This window comes from Tursiops truncatus, chromosome 1 (assembly GCF_011762595.2).
Source record: "Tursiops truncatus isolate mTurTru1 chromosome 1, mTurTru1.mat.Y, whole genome shotgun sequence".
NCBI lineage: Eukaryota > Metazoa > Chordata > Mammalia > Artiodactyla > Delphinidae > Tursiops > Tursiops truncatus.
This window is the reverse complement of record NC_047034.1, coordinates 75,907,927-75,929,964: the sequence shown is the minus strand read 5'-3', so window position 1 is coordinate 75,929,964 and position 22,038 is coordinate 75,907,927. Positions and strand designations below refer to the sequence as shown.

The 22,038-nt window shown below is 40.0% G+C and overlaps 1 protein-coding gene across 3 annotated transcripts; it reads left to right on the top strand.

The window, feature by feature from the left end:
• The first annotated feature begins 1,996 nt into the window (after positions 1-1,996).
• On the top strand, positions 1,997-21,310 carry PRPF3 (pre-mRNA processing factor 3). Of its 3 annotated transcripts, XM_019919836.3 has the most exons (16): positions 1,997-2,135; positions 4,115-4,305; positions 4,979-5,109; positions 7,115-7,261; positions 8,845-8,928; positions 9,139-9,359; positions 10,307-10,613; positions 11,291-11,457; positions 12,239-12,318; positions 14,298-14,441; positions 15,388-15,487; positions 15,660-15,773; positions 17,144-17,262; positions 17,532-17,615; positions 18,667-18,728; positions 20,948-21,310. In XM_019919836.3, the coding sequence occupies exons 2-16, from the start codon at positions 4,161-4,163 to the stop codon at positions 21,092-21,094; spliced, it is 2,052 nt and encodes a 683-aa protein (XP_019775395.1). In that variant the 5' UTR covers positions 1,997-2,135; positions 4,115-4,160; the 3' UTR covers positions 21,095-21,310. The 3 variants fall into 3 exon arrangements, with proteins under 3 accessions (XP_019775395.1, XP_019775396.1, XP_073664271.1); XM_019919837.3 differs by lacking the exon at positions 15,660-15,773; XM_073808170.1 differs by lacking the exons at positions 1,997-2,135; positions 4,115-4,305 and adding an exon at positions 6,383-6,478 and having other exon boundaries at positions 4,978-5,109.
• Positions 21,311-22,038: the final 728 nt, after the last annotated feature.

Sequence of the window (22,038 nt, the reverse complement as noted above, 5' to 3'; positions counted from 1 at the left end):
ATTTTGAATAAAAATCTGAAGGCGTTAGGGAGCAAACCATGCACATATCTGGATGAAGAGCAATTCAGGCAGAAAGCAACAAGTGCAAAGGCCTTGAGGTGAAATTATGCTTGGCATGTTCAAGGAACAACAAGGGGTAAGATCCTGGAGGTGAATGAGTGAAGAAAAGAGTAGTAGGTGAGATCACAGAGATAATGGAGTGGGGCAGATCTTGTAGGGCATTTTGCTCTGAGTGCTATGTAAAGCCAGTGGATAGTTTTGAGCAGGGAAGTGATACAACATTTCTGATGTGTTAACATGATCATGATGGCAACTGTGATGAAACTAGACTAAGTGAGGACAAGGTGGAAGCAAGAGAAAGCAGTAAGACTACTAAAATAATCCAAGCATAAAGGTGATAGTAGTGTAGGGTAGTGAGAAGCAGATGGTTTCTGTATATATTCTGAAAGTAGGGCCAATGGAACTTGCTGATTGGCTGGAGAAAAACAGAGGGGTTGAGGATGACTGAGATTATTGGCCTGCATAGCTGTCAACTGAAAGAAAAATGTACAACATGAGAGTTGTGAGTTTAGTTTTGTACAGGGTCTTACTGAGGGAGACACATGTTCAAGAAGCACTTGAAATGTGTTCCACCAGACTACAAAATGGGGGAGGCTTATAAAGGCAAAAACCACAAGGTTATAGTTAGTTACGTGAGTTCTTTATCAAGAATTATAATTGGAGCTGGCAAGAAGTAAGGGTGCTTGTTTTGGGGGGGTTTTTTTTTGGCTGCACCACACGGCTTACACAATCTTAGTTCTGAGCCCAGGCCCTGGCAGTGAAAGCGCCAAGTCATAATCACTGGACCGCCAGGAAATTCCCAAGGGTGCTTGTTAAATAAGGGTTGATTGGGGTCCGAATTGGTTGCACGGTTACAAGGGGAGACCTTGAGACCATAAGGATGCAGTGGCTGTGTTGTTCTGAATATGACCAGTGGTGTCCTTGGGTTCTGTACAGTTCAAAGAAAGTTCAAGTTCTCGGTGGGGCAGAATTGTGTCTGAGACCAGATCCTCAATGGCCTCCCAACTCCATTTTTTATACCTGTACTGTGGTTACTCCATTATAATTTCAATTTGTCATCAACTGTAAGAATATGGTTGCCATTAACTGAGATGAGAAAGACTGTGTTGGGAGCTGGTTTTTTGGGGATGGTGGTGGTTAGAATCAGGAGCTTAGTTTTCATCATGTAAGTTTAGGATGTCTACTATACATTTATGTAGCCAACTGGATATATTATTATATGTCAAGTAGCTGCATTGAACTCTGTGAGAAGCACTGTCACTCTTGTGGTCTTCACAGCAACCCTATGAGGTGGATTTTTTTTTTTACAAGTGAGGAAAGAGAGGGCTTAAGTAACTTGCCTAATGTCGCAGCTAAAGTGGGAGAGCTGGAATACAACTACAGGCACTGGCTTTAAAACTCGTGCTCTTGCTTAATCATTAAGTAATACTGAATCTCAGTGGATGCCTGACATATAGTAATAGACACTCAATAATTATTTGTTGCGTGAATGAATGGAAGAAAAAAACAGTAAAGGGGAGGGATGGGCTACTATCTTCAGAGTCCTCCTATACTCGTTGTCTTTCTGGGTGATCTCTGGCACCACTGCGAAGTTAGGGAAAAAGGCTAAGGAGGGGGCCGGGGGGCGGCTAATGCTAGTGATCACGACTCTCGCAGGGTTTACTTTCTATCACAAAGTCCAGGTTTAGCCCAAACGCAGAAGCCCCGTTTTTAGTTCTACCATGACCTTAGCGCACTTATTCTCCACACTAGGAATGCTACAAGTAGCCCAATTTATGCTTCAGGGAACATTAACTTTGCAAAAACCTAGCTAACAGATTTACCTGGGGAAACCGAAGGAGGCAAGTAACGCGCAAGCGGAAAACTTTAAAGCGCCGCCACGCAGGCGCTCCGCCGCCGGGAAAGTACCCACTACGGCTGCGCGAATTGGCGGCCCCGCCCTCCCTCGTCACGTGCTGTGGGACCGCGGCGTGGCGGCGGCAGTGGCAGTAGCGACGGCAGGCCATAGGGCGGTCAGAAGGTTTCCGGTTCCGGTGTAACGTTCGGGCTCCGTCTCAGGGGCTGAAGTTAGTGAGGTGAGTAGTGGCCCCGGGCCCGGAGAGGGTATCCTCGCGTCCTAGTGACTGGGGCTAGGGTTCCATCCCAAGGGGAGCACAGAGGCGGGAAGGTTCAGTGGAAAGGAAGCTGAGAAAAGAACAAGTTCTGTGGGAGAACGGGTTGGAATGAGATTGTTGAGAGGAAAAGGGCGGGGGCGGGAAAGGGACGAGCTGAGGAGACTACCTCTGAGATGAGGAGTTGGGGTAGAACGAGGCTGGGTTGGGGGCGGGTCAGAGAGACGGAAAGAGCAAAAAGAGAAGAATGGGGGTTTCAGGGAGGAAATTGGATTTGTAGCAAAGGAGAGCACCGAGTAAGGAAATGCTTCAGAGGATTAGAACCTGCTACCAGCTCATTCAGAGATCATTCTGCCTTCCTTTCCTTCCACACCATAACCACACCCCACCCCAGCCCCGCTCCACGCAGTTATTGTTGAATATTTGATTTGTGACAAAGCTAGTTACCGTTTGGAACTTTTATTTTGGCCACTGGCTGTTTAGTTTGCACGTTATCTTATGGAAGAATGGGTTGAAGTTGAGTACATTTGTTCATATGGTGCTTGGGCACACATTTCATCTGATAGAATTAGTTATGCAATCAATAGTTATTGAATGAATTAAGTGCCATATAGGAATGGCAGTCGTCCTCATTTTGTAAGATGAGTGAACCCAGTCTGAGAGGAATTACTTGTCAGAAGGCTGGTAAATGGTAGAGCTCGGTGTGAGCTCTTCATTCTCTGTGGTGTCTGAATATGCTTTTGAGCAATGCACATGTTGAGATTGATAGGCTCTACTGCTATCTCATGATGGGTAAATAGAGCCACTGTATTCATATAACGTGTCACTGAGGCACAAAATCTTTCACTCGTAGTTTCATGACTTGAATCTACTTGCTTCATATGGTTATACCAAAATTAAATACACTATTTAGCAACAGTTCTTATAGAAGATAAACCTGCCAGAAATGTAGAAGATAATCAGACTGTACCTTATAGGAGAAAAGATGTCTTAAAACATCTTAAAAGATTGAATCCCAGATTGGACCCTGATGTGTGGCACTGCTGGGAGGAGGTTAGCTTGGAATTGAGGTCAGTCTAGCTTATTGACTTTTAGGCAATATGGAGAAAATCAGGGAAATAAAAATTTTCTTTATGCTCATGAAGAGTTTTGAGATTTAAGTAGGGGATAAAAACGTAAACATGAATAAAATTTAAGAACTGTACTAACTTACATTAAACAACAAATTAAAGATTGTTGTAGAGTCTTTTATGATGGTGTTTTCTCTATTAAGCTAAAAAGTAGAATAAAGGTGAAAAGAGAGAGAGTACATCCAAAACGAGGGTAATCTTTTCTGAACTGAGGGATTAGTTATGACAGAGACCCTGTAGAACATGAGAGAAAAGTATCTAGGTACAGAATTCCCACTGGGATGAATATGAGTACAGAGAAATGTGATAGAACAGTCTTAAGGATTAAGAGTTTTAATATAGGATGACTGACCTGGATAAGCCCTCTCATTTGTGTCCCTTAAAAGAAGGCCTGGGTTAAGGAATGCTTGCCCAGAAGTAGGAAGAATAGAACGGCTGGGCTCTGAGTGGGCTTTTTCAGTCTTGTTTTCATGTTATATGCTTGCCAGTCCTTGTTGAATATGACAGAATCAAAAAAGAAGCTAGGACTCATTTCTCAGACTAGGTTATTCCCAAGGTTTGCTTGTTTATTCCACAGGTTTCACTGATCCACTGATACTTACTGAGTTAGGGTTAAAAATCAAACAGAATGTAGTCCTTTCTGTTTTGAAGTATGAGTTGTAGGGAAAGTATTTGGCTTGAAATGAAGTAGAAGAACTTGCCTAGGATTGAGAATAGAGGTGGGGAAGGCATTCCTGATATACTTACTGTTGCCTGGGGTTATTTTAATCTTCTCCTGTCCTCTAACTTAACTCTTTACTGGTTTCTTTTTAGGTGCAGTATTGAATCCTATTTTGAGCTATCCTCCTTTTCCTGAGGAATGGCACTGTCTAAGAGGGAGCTGGATGAGCTGAAACCATGGATAGAGAAGACAGTGAAGAGAGTGCTGGGTTTCTCAGAGCCCACAGTGGTCACAGCAGCACTGAACTGTGTGGGGAAGGGCATGGACAAGAAGAAGGCAGCTGGTATGTACCTTTCTGAAACTTCTGGCTTAACATGTAGGATGACCCCAAATACTGCTTTGAACTTCCCCAAAATTCTCTCTGTTGGGAGTGTCTAAAAAAAGGTCAGGCCAGTTTCTCTTGCATTATAATGGAAATAGCCTAAATAATTAATATTGCTTTTTCTCTTATTTTTTATTTTTTATACTATTTGTGACATATTTTGAATCTCAGACTGATTTCCTTTGACCACTGCACGGAGTTACCTAAATTATATTTACTTAGGAAATATACTAAAGTCAGATGGGTATATTCAGATTCAGATCGACATCTAAACATTTAGAAGTCTCTATAAAATACATGAAAAATGTTGAGGAAGGCAGATTTTGTTAAGGTAGTCTCCTCCAACTGCTGTTTGGGAAAAGTTAGAGTGGTTATTCATCTTAAACTTTGATGCTCAGCCTAAACAGGTTACTCTGGCTATGCTACTTCCTATGCCAAAAAGTTATAACTATTTTTATCTCGTGGGGCAAGGTCATTCAGTGTAAGAGAATGTATGAGAATCCTACAAAGAACTTAAGAAAGCATTTCTCTCCCTCTTAGGGATAAAATTCCAGTGTTGGCATCTATTGTATGCCTAGTATTGGACTAAGTACTTTTACGTTTTCAACCTTACCACCTCTTTTTTTCTTGCCAGACCACCTGAAACCTTTTCTTGATGATTCTACTCTCCGATTTGTGGACAAACTGTTTGAGGCTGTGGAGGAAGGCCGAAGCTCTAGGCATTCCAAGTCCAGCAGTGACAGGAGCAGAAAACGAGAGCTAAAGGTAGGTTACAGTTAACTATCTGACGAGCTTGGAGTGTTTTGAATGGTAACAAAGTTGCTGAGCTTACCTGGCTCACACTTTAATATCCACTATTAGAATACCTAATATTTAAGAGAGGTACTTAGACATTGGAGTAGAGGGGGTGAACATGTATTATCACCATCTTATGGTGATGAACTACCTAAGTTCATGGGTTGAAACGTTCCAAGGAAACAGTAGGTAGCTTTGTCCTTTTTCATATACAGTTAGGAGTTTTGGTTCTCATGTTTCCCTAAGTCTCTCTCTTTTTCTTTTTTTTCAATAAATTGATTGCTCTAAGATTTTATGCTTTGATTTACTTGAGGCCTAATAGATTGCTTCACAGTGTGACTTCACTGCTACCTGAGCCATAGACCTCATTGTTGGTCCTTTAGAGATATTACTCTGCAATGGACTTCTAGATGGGACACCTAACAGCAATTGATTTTTTACTGTGTGTCTTGAGAGCCTACTGTTTTCCACATAGCATATTGCCAGTCCTCTGGCCCCATGAGTGGAATACTTAAAGGGACCATCATTACCTCCCTTACCTCCTTCTCTTTTTATCCTATAGTTGCTGATTGGTCATGGCCTCTTTCAATATTAGGAGTGTCAAGTAGCTGATCTATCTCTTTTCTCTGTCTGTCTCTTAAAAAAAAAATCTTTTCTGTGACTCCCATCAAAAACCTTCCAAAGTGCTTTTGATATCCTGGCTATCCTTTTGCTTTTCCTGAGGCACAAGAGTGAATAAGCAGTGTCTGCTTGGTCCCTGGCCAGGCTGTGGAACCAAGAGAAATAGAGATTTGTGTGCTTTTTGTGTTTAGGGTTTTGTAGGGTTATCAGAGGAATGAAAGATAGTCCTTGCCTTAAAGGAATTTGCAGTTTAAGGGTTGGGGGATGGGAGGGCACAACAAAATACAGTCACAAATTATGAAATCTGAGTAGCAGTTTCATGTAAATTTTAGGGTTGACTATAGAGTTTCAGACTTTGTTGAATTTTGTTACATTTAAGGGGGAATGCTTGATGCATAGTATACACAGATCTGTAGAGTGAAGATTATGTTTTGATAGGGCGTGCTACTGTATAAGTGCTGAGGGCCTGCTGTGAATAAAGTGACTACATTGGGTGGGATTAATAAAAATGGTTTCTTGAAGGAGGTATCTAGATAGCCTTGGGATTCGGGTCCCATTTTGGTCCATTCAGTCCCCACCCCACACAATATATTATGGGAGAGTCCTTTTTCTTGAACTGTAGGAGTTCCAGGAAGCGCTCGCCCCTGGCCGAGGATATGTCCTTGCAAAACACGAGCCCTCCTAGTGAAGAGGGGATGTCACCCAAAGCCTACCACCGGTGTGTACATTTGCTTTTTCCCATTGTCCCTTCCAGTTGGCCACTCTTGGTCCTGTTAAGTTCACCTTGCAAATTAGTCAACATATTTGAGTTCCCATTGTTTGATGAGAACAAAGTGTTATTGGGGAATACTGAAAAAGAGAGTAAGCCCCTGTCCTGGAACAGCTTAGACACTAGTTGGGAGAAAGTACGTACTAACATTGAAAGACTTAACACTTGGCAAACAGAATATCAGCAGTGTAATTTTACTTAGTATGAACCAAGCTCTTAAGCGCTAAAAGGATGTGAAACAACAGTTTGATCAGAGTGGGTTGAGATTATTAATGAGAAAAACTTCCTGGAGGAGGTGAGTTTTAGGCAGGATTTGGACTGGGGGAAAAGTTGAGGGAGATCATTACAAATGTGGGCAGTAAGATGTGCAAAGACCTTGGGATGGGAACATTTATAAGCACATGGGATGAAATTTGTTTGACTGGAGTAGGAGAATAATGAAGTTGAGATGGGTGAGATGGTCCATTTGGTGGAGGGTCTAGAAGACTCTGGGAAAAGCCACAAAATGCTGATAAGGACTAGGATTATTCTTCCCTTCTCCCATGGGCAGGGATACAACTCTTCTTTCATCTTGGGTTCCCTTAGGAAGTGTTTGGTGATGACTCTGAGATCTCCAAGGAATCATCAGGAGTAAAAAAGCGACGGATACCCCGTTTTGAGGAGGTGGAAGAGGAGCCAGAAGTAATCCCTGGGCCTCCCTCAGAGAGTCCTGGCATGCTGACTAAGCTCCAGGTTAGTAATTAAGAACTGGAAGCGGTGGTTTTGAGAGTTGAAGAAGTAAGAGATGGATGGGTCCAGATTTATCGTGGCCTTAATTTGAATTAATTGTTAGCATTGGAAAAATTTTATGTCCTGCTTTATGTTTCATCATTTCTTGGTTTAACCAGGAGTATTCCAGTTGAAGGCTTTTGAAATAGCATTTACTGAGCACCTATTATGTGGCAAGGAAGGTGTGTTACGTACATCATTTGCCCAAATATCTACCTCACTGTGTCAGTAAGAAAATTATTGAAATGATTAGAACTTAACATGATGGCAGAGAAGTATTTCCAAATACTATAACACAGAAAAGATATAATCCACTTAAATAATTTTGAGTTCACTTTGTATGTTTTTAATAGGAATTATCTGTGTATTTAAAATGGGCACTGTTAAAAAATTTGGGGGCTTCCCTGGTGGCGCATTGGTTGAGAGTCCACCTGCCAATGCACGGGACACGGGTTCGTGCCCCGGTCCGGGAAGATCTCACATGCCGTGGAGCGGCTGGGCCCGTGAGCCATGGCCGCTGAGCCTGCGCGTCCAGAGCCTGTGCTCTGCAAAGGGAGAGGCCACAACAGTGAGAGGCCCACGTACCACCAAAAAACAAACAAACAAAACAAAAACAAAAACAAAAAATTTTGATACTATGTAAGTAGTAAATATTTCTTGTACCACTTAAAATTTGTTACAGGAGAAATAGAATATATACATATATATGGATGGGTGGGTGGGTGGACGGATTTGCATATTATATATGATATTTCTGAAAGGAAAGAAACTGATGGTGATGTTTTTTTATAGAAAATGGGGTGGAAGAATTCACAGTATACCCTTTTGTACTTTTTTGCATTTTAAACTATGTAAATATACCACCTATTCAAAAAAATGTTTAAAATAATTTTTTTTAAATATCTTGAAGCGCCTTGACACAGGACTCCTGGAAAATTCAAGAAGAGTTATTTGATCATGTCCTCAAAGCTTATTATTCTGAACTTCTTTAGGGCAGAGGAAAGTATTCACAGAGATTAGGAAGTAAGTCTTCACATTGTTGGCTCCCGTTACCCAAACTAGGAACTCAGGGACAAATAGGTGATTTTTTTTTAAAGTGTAATAATGTTTATGGGTTCTGTCAGTTTTGCATGCATTTTCTAAATGTTCACAGTTGCCCTGTAAGGTAGGTACCATTTTTACCCCTTTTAGACACTTGGAGGTTTAGAAATTAAATACCGTGTTCAAGGTCACACAAGCATTAAATGGCAGAGTTAAGATTCAAACTCAGGTTTCCCTGACTCCAGAGTCTTAATTAGCAAGCTATGTTACTATCAATACTTAACATGCCAATCCTGCCTTGGGAAGATAGGTTGAAAAATTCCAGTGCTCAGTTGTGTACGCTTATCTTTATTACATTTTCTAGCCTATGGTACAAGCAGAATATGATGGGGTCATTCAAAAATTTTTTGTTCTCTAAACCTGAAAGCCCTTTGAGTTTAGGAACCTGTATGAGAGAAATAAAAAGATGTTAACAGTTTTTCAACTTTTTCCCCCACTGAGAGCAGATCAAACAGATGATGGAGGCAGCAACACGGCAAATCGAGGAAAGGAAAAAACAACTAAGTTTCATTAGCCCCCCTACGCCTCAGGTATTGTAACCAGATTTCTCTGAAAATAAGAATCTTTAGCACAGAATTTCTTGCCACCCACTCAAATGAGAGTCCAGAAGATGACTGCATGTTCCACCCCCAATTTGCCACAGTCTACCACTCTGTGGCGGGTTGGCGGGGGGCGGTCGGGGGAGATCTGCCTGCCTGTCTAATTTTTCTGATTCTGATTTCTTTTTCTCTGTCTCACAGCCAAAGACTCCTTCTTCCTCCCAACCAGAGCGACTTCCAATTGGCAACACTATTCAGCCCTCCCAGGCCGCCACTTTCATGAATGATGCCATTGAGAAGGCAAGGAAAGCAGCTGAACTACAAGCCCGCATCCAAGCCCAGCTGGCACTGAAGCCAGGGCTCATCGGCAATGCTAACATGGTGGGCCTGGCCAATCTCCATGCTATGGGCATTGCTCCCCCGTGAGTATCTGTTTCATGGAACTCGTTTCTGAAGCTTGAGAAGCAATAAATACCTTTGAATGTTATTGATCCTCTTCTTGCAAGGAACTTAAATAATTTCTTAGACAGTTTCATATTTCTTACATATACTCAATAAATACCAATTGAATTTATTCTCTTGGTCACCTTGTTGCAGAGTTTAATTTATCTTCTTTTTACAATTGGTAGAACTGAAGTTAAGATTATTCCTCTAATATTGGAGCTAGGAATAGAGCCAGGTTTCCTGGATCCTAGGTCAGAACTATATCCATTAAACCACATTGAGTGAGACCAGATCTGAGAGTTCTCTACAACTGGGTAAAGGTGATAGACTTCATTTTTAACACCTTAATTGGTTTGCCATCCCCTGTCTGACTCAAGAATTAAGGAGTAAAGGAAAATATGATTCCAATTTCTTACCATTGTAATTTATAAGTTCATTTCATCTGATTGTACTCTATACTCAACTGTCCAGTTTGATAGTTTCAGTCAAGATGTTATTATTCACTGATGGGTTTATGTTCCTTAGAATTTTGTAACCTAGTTGTCTTTGTTGGGTTTTGATTTTTCCTTTTTTTTTTTTTTTTTTTTAATTTTATTTCTTTTGGGCTGTGTGTTGGGTCTTCGTTGCTGTGCGGGCTTCTCATTGTGGTGGCTTTTCTTGTTGAGCATAGGCACGCGGGCTCAGCAGTTGGGGCTCACAGACTCTAGAGCACAGGCTCAGTAGTCGTGGCGCATGGGCTTAGTTGCTCCGCAGCATGTGGGATCTTCCTGGACCAGGGATTGAACCTGTGTCCCCTGCATTGGCAGGCGGATTCTTAATCACTGCGCCACCAGGGAAGCCCTGTTTTTTATTTTCTGCTTGTTTTTTTTTTTTGCTTGACTTATTGTTCCAAATGGGATTTATTCCTTTGTGGGCTATTTTTCAGGAAGGTGGAGTTAAAAGATCAAACTAAACCTACACCACTGATTCTTGATGAACAAGGTCGAACTGTAGATGCAACCGGCAAGGAAATTGAGCTGACACACCGTATGCCTACTCTGAAGGCCAATATTCGGGCTGTGAAGAGGGAACAATTCAAGCAACAGCTAAAAGAAAAGCCATCAGAAGACATGGAGTCTAATACTTTTTTTGACCCCCGAGTCTCAATTGCCCCTTCCCAGCGCCAGAGACGCACTTTTAAATTCCACGACAAGGGCAAATTTGAAAAGATTGCCCAGCGATTACGGACTAAGGTATCTGGCTTAGAATATAATCTAGAATTTTGAAGAAGTTAGGAAGGTGACAAAGGAAATTGAATATAGTCCTGAAATAACCATCAACTCAGTTCTCTATGTTTTTGGCAATTAGATAAACAAGTAGTAAAGCAATGAGTAATTTTTAAAATACTATATTTTTTCCTGGAATACTTGATTTTTAGCTGATTTGTCTTCTCAGTTACTTACATTCTACTTAGGTAGAAATAAAATTGAATTTGAAAATTCTCCACATAAACGGTCAGTGGAGGGAAACCGTTGAGAACCCTCAGGGCAACTAATGAAAGCTAGCCTGGTGTTAAAATTTACTGCAGACAGTCCACACACTTGGATAGTTTGATTGACTGTATATTTGATGACTTTTACCTTCTTGTTTTCATCCTCTCAGAATGAGGTTTTTCATAAAATTCCATTTCTGCATATTTGCTGCAGGCAGGCACTGTGGGGTAAAGGGCTAGTGATGAGAGTGAAATGTATGTAAATCAACCAAGTAAAGGATAAAGTAAAGCAGAACAGCTCCTTTTTCTAAGCTTTCAGAAAGTATGAATTTGTTGCATTAGATGTAGAGAGTTCAACAAGGGAGTGTTTTAAAGTTTGGGATTCTACTACTTCCCTGTTTTCTTTGACTTCAATTTATCTTCTTGTCTTGTCTTTAGGCTCAACTGGAGAAGCTGCAGGCAGAGATCTCACAGGCAGCTCGAAAAACAGGCATTCATACTTCAACTAGGCTGGCCCTCATTGCTCCTAAGAAGGAGTTGAAGGAAGGTGATGTCCCTGAAATTGAGTGGTGGGACTCTTATATCATCCCCAATGGCTTTGACCTGTGAGTTTGTTGGTTAATACCTTTTCATAAGGCTAGAGTTTTAATGGGAAAGATGGTACTTGTGCATTAAGTAAAAAATTTAAATCCAAGGAAGATAGATAACCGTATACAAGCTCATATATTTGTAAAGAATATGTTGTATGGGTTGTTTTAGTTTTTTCGGTTAATGTAGGAGGATTGGGCACATATAGTCTAAATAATCTATACAAATCTGTAAAATTTCTGCTTGCTTTGTTATACATTGTTATTTGTTTTTACCATATTTGTTTTCTTAATTATCTTCTTTTGCTACTTATAATAGGTGTTTACATTTCTTAAAGATCCAGTCCTAGAATAGAGCAAGGATTCTTAGTTGATGGGGGAGAGAATGATAAATAAAGCGTATAAGAAACATTTGGCAAGCTTCAATCATATCTGCTCCATTATTCTGATACATGGCTTTAGGAGACTGTCTCAGCCTTTCCTTATGCTTCCTTTGTCAGCCTCTGTCCCAGCGAATTATTGTTACTAATGAGAGAATATGTGTCCATCAGGGGTGTTAGGGTAGAAAAAAAAGGTTGACAATGACTGGTGTAGAGAGTGCATCCAACCTTAGTGGGACCATTTTGTCATCTTGAAAATTATAAGTAATATATTACATATTATAGACATGCAAATACTGTAAAAAGTTCTAGAATGCATTATGGGGGGGTGGATTTTTTCATTGTGTTTCTGAGATTCCCTCTCTCTTGGAATCATCTCTACCCACATATCCTGTTTTCCCTTCTTCCTCCAATTTTAGTACAGAGGAAAATCCCAAGAGAGAAGATTATTTTGGAATCACGAATCTTGTTGAACATCCAGCCCAGCTCAACCCTCCAGGTAATGTAGAGATTACTCAATCAAAGCTCTAGAGAAGTATTAGCCAATAGAAATTTATGTGATAATGGGCATGTTCTCTGTCTGGGCTGTCTATACTATAGCTGCTGTGCACACATGACTATTGAGAACTTGAAAACCAAGTTGCATTAATACAGCTGAGGGACTGAATTTTTAATTTTATTCAATTTTAATTTAAATTTAAATAGTACATGTAGTTAGTGGTTACAGTGTTGGACAGTGCAGCTGTAGAGCATTGAGGTCTAATCTATAGATGGCCTCACTGATGTATATTACAAATTGGGCTTTTGCCATAGTGTTGACTCCCAACTCTAGTACACCACCATTAAACTCCTGGCCCTCTTCAATCTTCTTTTTCTTCAGCCTTTCTCTTTATCATTTTTGTAGTGAAAGTCTGTTGGCTCAGTCAGAAGAGATGAGTTTTAGTTGTGGCTGTGAACTAGCTGAATCCCTTGGGTAAATCACTTATAATACAGAATTTCCTCATATGTAGAGATAATACTGATATTCCCTCTTAAGCAATCACAGAAGATTTTAACATTTTCATCAAATTTGAGATGAATAGAGGAGGTTAGTTTTTACTCAGTAAATTTACTCAGTAAATTTGCTTGCCAGTATCTCTAATAAGTTCATAAAAATAGATTGAGACCCTGTGATAATAAAAGAATAATAATCATTGAATTATACTTAATCAGAATGTACTTAGCTGTCATCAGCATGAATCATTAGAAGAAAGTGGGGGATTTTGTTTGTTTTAACAAATTGAGTAAATCTGCTTTGGGAGCTCAGAAGATTTTTCCCAATCCCTATGACTCTTAAATTATAAATTTCCTAATGTTGGCCAGTGGTTTTCAAATTGTATTCCATAGGCACGTTGAGGTTCAATAAGTAGGATCCAAATGGGATTCTGGATACCCCCCACCTATTCCAAATCCTCACACAGAGCAGCCGGAGCAGCTCTAATTTTGTTTTCTATATTTGTCACATTTCAGTTTATAAAAGGGTTCAACTGCTTAAAGAAAAACAAGTTAGAACATTACTCATGAAAGATAAGAATGCTTTTGAGGGGCTTCCCTGGTGGGGCAGTGGTTAAGAATCCGCCTGCCAATGCAGGGGACATGGGTTCGAGCCCTTGTCTGGGAAGATCCCACATGCCGCAGAGCAACTAAGCCCGTGCACCACAACTACTGAGCCTGCGCTCTAGAGCCTGCGAGCCACAACTACTGAAGCCCATGTGCCTAGAGCCCGTGCTCCGCAACAAGAGAAGCCACTGCAATGAGAGGCCCTCACACTGCAACAAAGAGTAGCCCCCACTTGCCGCAACTAAAGAAAGCCTGCGAGCAGCAATGAAGACCCAAGGCAGCCAAAAATAAATTAAAAAAAAAAAAGAATGCTTTTTAAAGACATAACTATAATACCATTATCACGACCTAAAATTAACTAAAAGCAAACTAGAGGTCCTTTCTTTTTCTTTTTTTTAATCTTAATTGGAGTATAGTTGATTTACAATGTTGTGTTAGTTTCAGGCGTACAGCAAAGTTAATCAGCTACACATATACAGATATCCACTATTGTTTAGATTCTTTTCCCATATAGGCCATTACAGAGTATTGAGTAGAGTTCCCTGTGCTATACAGTAGGTTCATATTAGTAGTGTGTATATGTCAATCCCAGTCTTCCAATTTATCCCTTCCTGCTTACCCCCTGGTAACCATAAGTCTGTTTTCTACATCCGTAACTCTGTTTCTGTTTTGTAGATAAGTTCATTTATACCCTTTTTTCAGATTCCACATATAAGTGATATCATATATTTGTCTTTCTCTATCTGACTTATTTCACTCATTATGACAATCTCTAGGTCAATCCATGTTGCTGTAAAGTTTCTTTTAATGTGATTGATATTCACCTGTATCCCTCTAATATGCTTATTGCTTTGGTACATTCATTTCTCTGCCTGACAGTCGACAATGACACACCAGTTACTCTGGGGGTATATCTGACCAAGAAGGAACAGAAGAAACTTCGAAGGCAAACAAGGAGGGAAGCACAGAAGGAGCTACAAGAGAAAGTCAGGCTAGGCCTGATGCCTCCTCCAGAACCCAAAGGTACGTATCTTAGAGGCAGGGAAGAAAGGGTGACGAGTTTATCTCTGTCATTCTAGAGGAACTTTAGCATCTCTCTATATTTGGGTGCTTTTTGTTTCTCAGAATCATTCATTGGTTTTTCCTTTCCTAAATTTTCTATTGTCTTTGCTTATTAAGACAGGTCAACATAGTCATTGTAGATGTCATTTAAGGCTTTTTTTTTTTTTTTAACTAATATTGACCATAAAACATTCCTATACTCCTGGAAGAATAATAGGCTTGAAATTCATGAAGATAGTAGTTGGAGTATTTGCATAGAGTTGCTATGTACATAATTCTTAAATGTTTGAAAAATGAAAATGCAGTTTAAAAAACCTCACTCCTGTAGTTTCCATTATCAGTAATATTTTGAGTGAGCACTGTTATGTATAGGATCTTTCACTAAATGCTATGATGAGAGTGAAAAATGCCAAAGGGCTTCCCTGGTGGCGCAGTGGTTGAGAGTCCGCCTGCCGATGCAGGGGACACGGGTTCGTGCCCTGGTCCGGGAAGATCCCACATGCTGCGGAGCGGCTAGGCCCGTGAGCCATGGCTGCTGGGCCTGCGCGTCCGGAGCCTGTGCTCCGCGACGGGAGAGGCCACAACAGTGAGAGGCCCGAGTACCGCAAAAAAAAAAAAAAAGAAAAAAAAGGAAAAAAAAATGCCAAAGAAATTAAGTTCCTTGTCTTTCATAAATTTTCAAACAATGTGAATAAATGCATACCAGTTATTTAGATTAATTATGTGACCTCCCTCAAATGCTGAATTAATTGGATGGGCTTTCAAGGTAAGAGTATTTGGAGGAGGTGAGTTTTGAGCAGAGATTTGAAATAGTTGAATGATATGAATTAGTAGAGAAGAGATTGACAGGTTATCCCAGCTGGAGTAATGACTTACGAGATTGATTTCTATCATCTCTTCACTGCAGTAAGAATTTCAAATTTGATGCGAGTATTAGGAACAGAAGCTGTTCAAGACCCCACGAAGGTAGAAGCCCATGTCAGAGCTCAGATGGCAAAAAGACAGAAGTAAGTGCCATGGGATTGGGTGGAAACCCAGGGCAAGTACCTTTCCCAGACTCTTCTGGGGGATCCATATTTGGAGGGAGGGGAGAGTTCTCCGTTGCTCTCTCTTTCCCTCAGCCCTGCCTCTGATCTTCAATGCCTTTCTCACTTGTGGATGTCCTTCCTGTCACGACAGAGCGCATGAAGAGGCCAACGCTGCCCGAAAACTTACAGCAGAACAGAGAAAGGTCAAGAAAATTAAAAAGCTTAAAGAAGACATTTCACAGGGGGTACACATATCTGTTTATAGGTAGGTGTCCAAACTGGGCCAGCCTTTTCCTTAGAAATACCAAAACATTTTCCAGGTGATTGAGGCAGAATCACTGGTGTAAAGCATACCTAATAGCAGCTCTACTCTCTTTTAACGACCCTAGTGTAAATCAAGAGCTAGTAGATCTTTTTCATTGGTGAGGGTTAAAAACTTAGTCTTCTGTCTCTGAGGTCTTAGTGAACTAATACTAGTTCTGAAGAATGAATGAACGAATATGCTTATTCAGGCCAAGATGTGAACTAGGGATCATTCATACTTTATGAAGCACAAAATATTATTTTTTTAGGAAGCATTAAAAGTCTTTTTCCTCAGTGAACTATATCCTTATCCTAATGTATTGCAGTAATCCTTTTATTCCCACTCCAAAGTGGACTTTATTTATTTATTTATTTATTTTTGATTTATTTATTTGTTTTTATTTTTGGCTGCATTGGGTCTTCGTCGCTGCACGGGCTTTCTCTAGTTGCGGCGAGTGGGGGCTACTCTTCATTGCAGTGAGCAGTCTTCTTGTTGTGGCTTCTCTTGTTGTGGAGCACAGGATCTAGGCACTCAGGCTCAGTAATTGTGGCGCACGGGCTTAGTTGCTCCGTGGCATGTGGGATCTTCCCAGACCAGGGCTTGAACCTGTGTCCCCTATTGGCAGGTGGATTCTTAACCACTGCATCACTAGGGAAGCCCTGGACTTTCCATGTTGTAAATATTTTCTACCTTTTCTGTTGATTTAATGTTTTCATTTTATTCTTTTATGTCAAGTACATGTGTATCTTCTGTTTAGACGTGCTCCTGTTTAGTTCTTTATTATAAAAACGGCACATTATTATAAAAGTAGTGAATGCTTACTAAGATAAAAAACATTCTAACAATACAGAAGGACATTTACTGAAAAAGTCCCCTTCCTATTCTCTGATCCCTTAGGACCACTCACTGTGGGTAATTGCCACTGACAGTTTTTCGTATATTCTTCAAGAAATTTTTCAGGCATAGCATTGTGACTACTTTATATTATAAGCACCTAGAGGGCAAAGAATTTGTTGGTCTTTATACTGTCAAGAACAACTAGCATATAAATATTTTTGGATGATGGTAAATATCTCTTCTTCATTCTTAGAGTAAATTTTGATTACCTGCTATTTGTTGTAAAGTGTACAGTGCTAGACTTTGAAGAAGTTTAAGACAGTAGAAATACTTCTGGATTCATCAATTCTACCTTTAAGCATTAGTATATTTGCTTACTCCAAATGCCTTTGTTTTTAGAGAGAAAACTATTTTGGATCCATTTTTATTTGCCATTCCATTCAGGCAACTGCTGATGCTAAAATGAAAGCCATAACTAAACTTTCCCTCTCCAGAGTTCGAAATTTGAGCAACCCAGCCAAGAAGTTCAAGATTGAGGCCAATGCTGGGCAGCTGTACCTGACAGGGGTGGTGGTACTGCACAAGGATGTCAACGTGGTAGTAGTGGAAGGGGGTGAGTCTGAAAAAATTGAGGCAACCGTAGGCCTTGAAGTGATTAACATGGTGGGAAGAAAGGAGAAAAAGATAGTATTTTAGAGCCATACCTGGGTTTAATATCTTGGGCCTCTGTTTCTGTGTTTATTGGAGTAGAAGGACCTAAGATGTGGTTCCTGGGATTGCTTCAGCTACCACATTAATGTCTGAGCGTTGAATGCACACAAACGTTCTTTCTACCCCATCGTCTTCCACAACTCTGGCAAAATTCTCCTTCTCTGTTTCTAGGCCCCAAGGCCCAGAAGAAATTTAAGCGTCTTATGCTGCATCGGATAAAGTGGGATGAACAGACATCTAACACAAAGGGAGATGGTGAATGGGGGTTAGAGGGGATTAAGTGGGAGGTGGGATGGTACTCTGTCCATTCATCTGTTCCCTCTCTCTGACACTCTTGCAAATACCAGATAATGTTTAAGAATTTTAGAAAGACCCATTTGGACTTTAAGCATGCTAGACATTCATACAGTATTTATTATATGATCATATGCATGAGTATTAGTTATTCTCCTGCCTGTCCTTTAAGGCCTTTCTACTAGCTGGTTTCCCTGTTAGCCCAGACTCTGGATACTGGCTACATGAGTGTATTTAGTTTGTGAAATTTCAGCAAGCTGCGCATTCATATGTGCATTGTCTATATTATATAACTTTTTGACAAAAGGTTTTTTAAAGGATTGAGAGCAAAAAATATTTTTCAGATCAAAAAAAGCTCTCTGCTTCATTCAAGAAAATAAACTTTTATTCTTTTGCCCAAGTTTATCTTGTATATTTATTTGACATCCTTCAGGCCATCTTCTTCCATCAATATTCATTCTTCCCTTCTTTGAAGACCTGAGTTAGCATTTAACATATGCAGAGAACCTTACTTTTCTTAACTTTGGCCCTTCTATACTTTTCTTTCTTCCCTATTTTTGTACTTAAACTACACTTTTTACTATAATTGATCTATATTTTATTTTGTTTCGCAAGTGTTCCTAAGATATTTTCATTCATTATATCTGTCCTCCTTCATTAGACTAAAAACTCCTTGAGAATGGACTCTTATCATTTTGGCATCTGAAGTGCTTAGGACAAGTTTTTATTGTTCTTTTATTTATCTCCTTATTCCCAGTACCTGTCACAGCTCTTGACATGTAATTGGTCCTCAATACATGTTTGTTGAATTAATTAATGTCCCTACCTGTTTGGAGATTTCAGTCTAATTGGGGGGAAATAAAGAGTAACAGAAGACATTTGATCCCAGTACATGAGAAAAGGTGATGATATTTAAAAGAATTTGGGTAGGCTTGAATACTGTTTGTTTAGGACCTAAATCTTGATGTCTGATCTAAGTCTAGAGCAAGATTTAGCTAATTGTCTTTTCCAGATGATGAGGAATCTGATGAGGAAGCTGTGAAGAAAACCAACAAATGTGTACTAGTCTGGGAGGTAGGTGATTAAACACTGAAGCAGGACTTTAGCTAATTCCTGATTGTTTATATTATGCAAATGGAGCAATATAATGGTAAAACTAAATAATGACTAATCCCTTAAGTAATTTGTATTTCTTTTTGGAATTCATTGTTAAGTATTTGACAGCAAATCCTTCCTGATTATATTTTAGTTAAATTGATGGGTATATACTTTATGCCATCTGGGGAAAAGTATGGAAACTAGTGGCAAGAATACAAATTCTCGATTTATTTATTTCACAGTCATGGATATGAGACTTGGAAAGAGGGAAATGAATTGTAGAATTTTTCTTTGGATATAGTGAAAGAAGTACTAGACTTAATACAAAGTTGGGAGTCTGGGCAGTATCACTTACTAGCTGTGTAACTGGGCAAGACACTTAATGTCAAAAACTGTTGCTTTGTCTATAAAATGTGGATATTATTTTCTCCCTATTGTCAGTTTTATTTTGAGAACCTAATTTGATTATTATGTAATGATGCTTTGCAAAATGGGACTAAATCACTCTTAAAATGGAATTTTTTTATGGTTATACAATTCTTTCATCCCTCAAATTTTCTTAGTGAGCCACACTATTCTGAAGAATGAATGAATGAGTGAATATGCTTGTTCAGGCCAAGTTGTGAACTAAGGATCATTCACCCTTTGTGAAGTGTAAAATATCATCCTATTTCTCCAGGAAGCATTAAAAGTTTCTTTCCTCAGTAACTATATTCTTATCCTGATGTACTGCAGTAATCCTTTTATTCCCACTCCAAAATACATTTTATACATTGTAAATATTTTCTACCTTTGTGTTGATTTAATGTTTTCATTTTATTCTTCTAGGTTGCATGCGTGTGTGTATCTTCTATTTTTTAAATGTGCTCATATTTAGTAACTAGTTCTTTATTATAGAAGTAGTACTTTGGGACTTCCCTGGCAGTCCAGCGGTAAGACTCCGCACTTCTCCTGCAGGGGGCGTGAGTTCGATCCCTGGTCGGGTAACTAAGATCCCACATGCCATGCGGCATGGCCCGAAAACAAAAAAAGTAGTACTTTACTACCAAAGTAGTGAATGCTCATTAAAATAAATTCTGACAACACAGAAGATCACTTACTGAAATAGTCCCTTCCAATTCACTCATTTTTTAAGACCACTCTATAGGTAATTGCTACTGTTTTTCATGTATCCTTCTGTCTTACCCCAGATTCCTCCAATTTATGCATACTAAGTAGGTAATAATAACCATAATAACTGTTTCTGTGTCTCATAAGTCCCCATATGCATATTTAATATCCCCCAGCCCCTTCACCTCTTTAAAATTCTGTTCCATTTATCTCTGAGAGTCCTCAGGAATTATTTCTCAGGTTCAGAAATAAGCCAAGTTGTGCTTTAGCCTCCTTTTTGGAATCTGATCCCTGAAAGCCTCTAGCACTTTGTGACTGCCATTGCAGCTAGTCCCTTTGATGAGAATGCAGTTCCACTAAGTACTGAATCTTTCTATTGTAGTTGTCTGCAGGTTATCCCCCTTGGCTCCCATTCCTCTCTCCCCCGAACCCCTGGATTGTTCTTTGTCACTGGGCCCCAAAACCTCCTGCTTATATACATGGTCTCACTAAGTCTTATGAAAAGAGTCCTTTTAGCCTCTAACTCCTTTCTCCTTAAATGCCCAAATCTGGAGGCCTGGTGGGAGGCAAGTTCATCCCATCTCACCCTCCGTAGTCCTTCCTGACTTACTCTTCCATCCAGGCACCAGAGCACAGAACTCCTCATCTTCCATTCAGTCAAAAAAACAAACCCATATAAAGTCATGAAAACTCAGCAAATATCCAAGGGGGTGGAGGTTAGAATTGTTTGTTTTGTTTGTTTAATATTTATTTATTTAGGCTGCACCAGTTCTTAGTTGCAGCACTCAGGATCTTTTAGTTGAGGCATGCGGGATCTTTAGTTGTGGCATGTGGGCTTCTTAGTTGCAGCATGCATGCGGGATCTAGTTCCCTGACCAGGGATCGAACGTGGGCCCCCTGCATTGGGAGCATGGAGTCTTACCCACGGGACCACCAGGGAAGTCCCTAGAATTGTTTTTACCATAAAATTATGTTCAGGTAGGCATATTGCTACACAGGTGTTATTAAGTTTTATAAAGGAATATTATATCTGATTTAAATTAGAAATTGCAGTGTTTTTATTAAAAATTTTGTCTCTTTCCCAGGGTACAGCCAAAGACCGGAGCTTTGGGGAGATGAAGTTCAAACAGTGCCCTACAGAGAACATGGCTCGGGAGCATTTCAAAAAGCATGGGGCTGAGCACTACTGGGACCTTGCGCTGAGTGAATCTGTGTTGGAGTCCACCGACTGAGACTACTGCAAGCCCTTGCCTCTCCCTTCTTGCCTTTGTCTCTTCAGTCCTCTCCCTTATTCTCCTTCCAAACCCAGCCCTACTTGTGTGTGTGATCTCAGAACTGTGCCAGGCTGACATTGGGACAAAGGGAGAACACCTTGCTTCCTTCCCCAGACAGCCTGGTGCTGCCCTTTATTCCCCTTATGTGAATATGATTAAAGAGTTATTTTTAAAGTCGGTATGATATTTTTCACACGTTCAAAGGTATTGGAGTTTGGGTCTTCAGGTGATCTTTTCTCCAGACTTCTAGCAATTGCTGTGGAAAAAGAAAATTTTGTCATTGATATTTATGAATATATAAATGGATGAACGAATGGATGGATGATTGGATAATGGAAATTTCTGACCTCATCTTAGAGCAAGAATGATAAATACTGTTTTCCTGGAGCAGAATGAAGAAGGAAAAGGTATTAAGTGGATAGGGGAGAGGGAATTTCCATCTCTTAACCTTCAGTGGATAGTCACGAGGTTGACAGATTACTTCTGGTCTTGGCTGAGTAGTCTTAACAGGAAATTAGTTCCTCATATGGGTGAATATATGAGAAGCTGTGTCGTGGGTGAAATGGACACAGAAGGAGAGTCCAAAGAGGATGTTATGGGTCAGTTTGTAAAAGGGAATAGAATTTGGGAATTTAGCCTATTCTCTTTACTAATTAAAGAAACCAATCCTTTTCTAAAAGACAATGTGTAATTTCTTTTTCCCACCCACCCCCAAGAATCTGACAAGATGCAGTTCTGTTTAAGCATTTAATGTTTCTGGTTTGATTTTAGGAGTATTTGGGTCAGAATAAGTATCCATAGAAGTCCAAAATTCTTACCATAAATATCGTTCCATTTCATGTTGCCTGTTGAGGATGTATTGAGAATGAATTGAACATAGGAGCCATTAGAGTTCCTCCCTG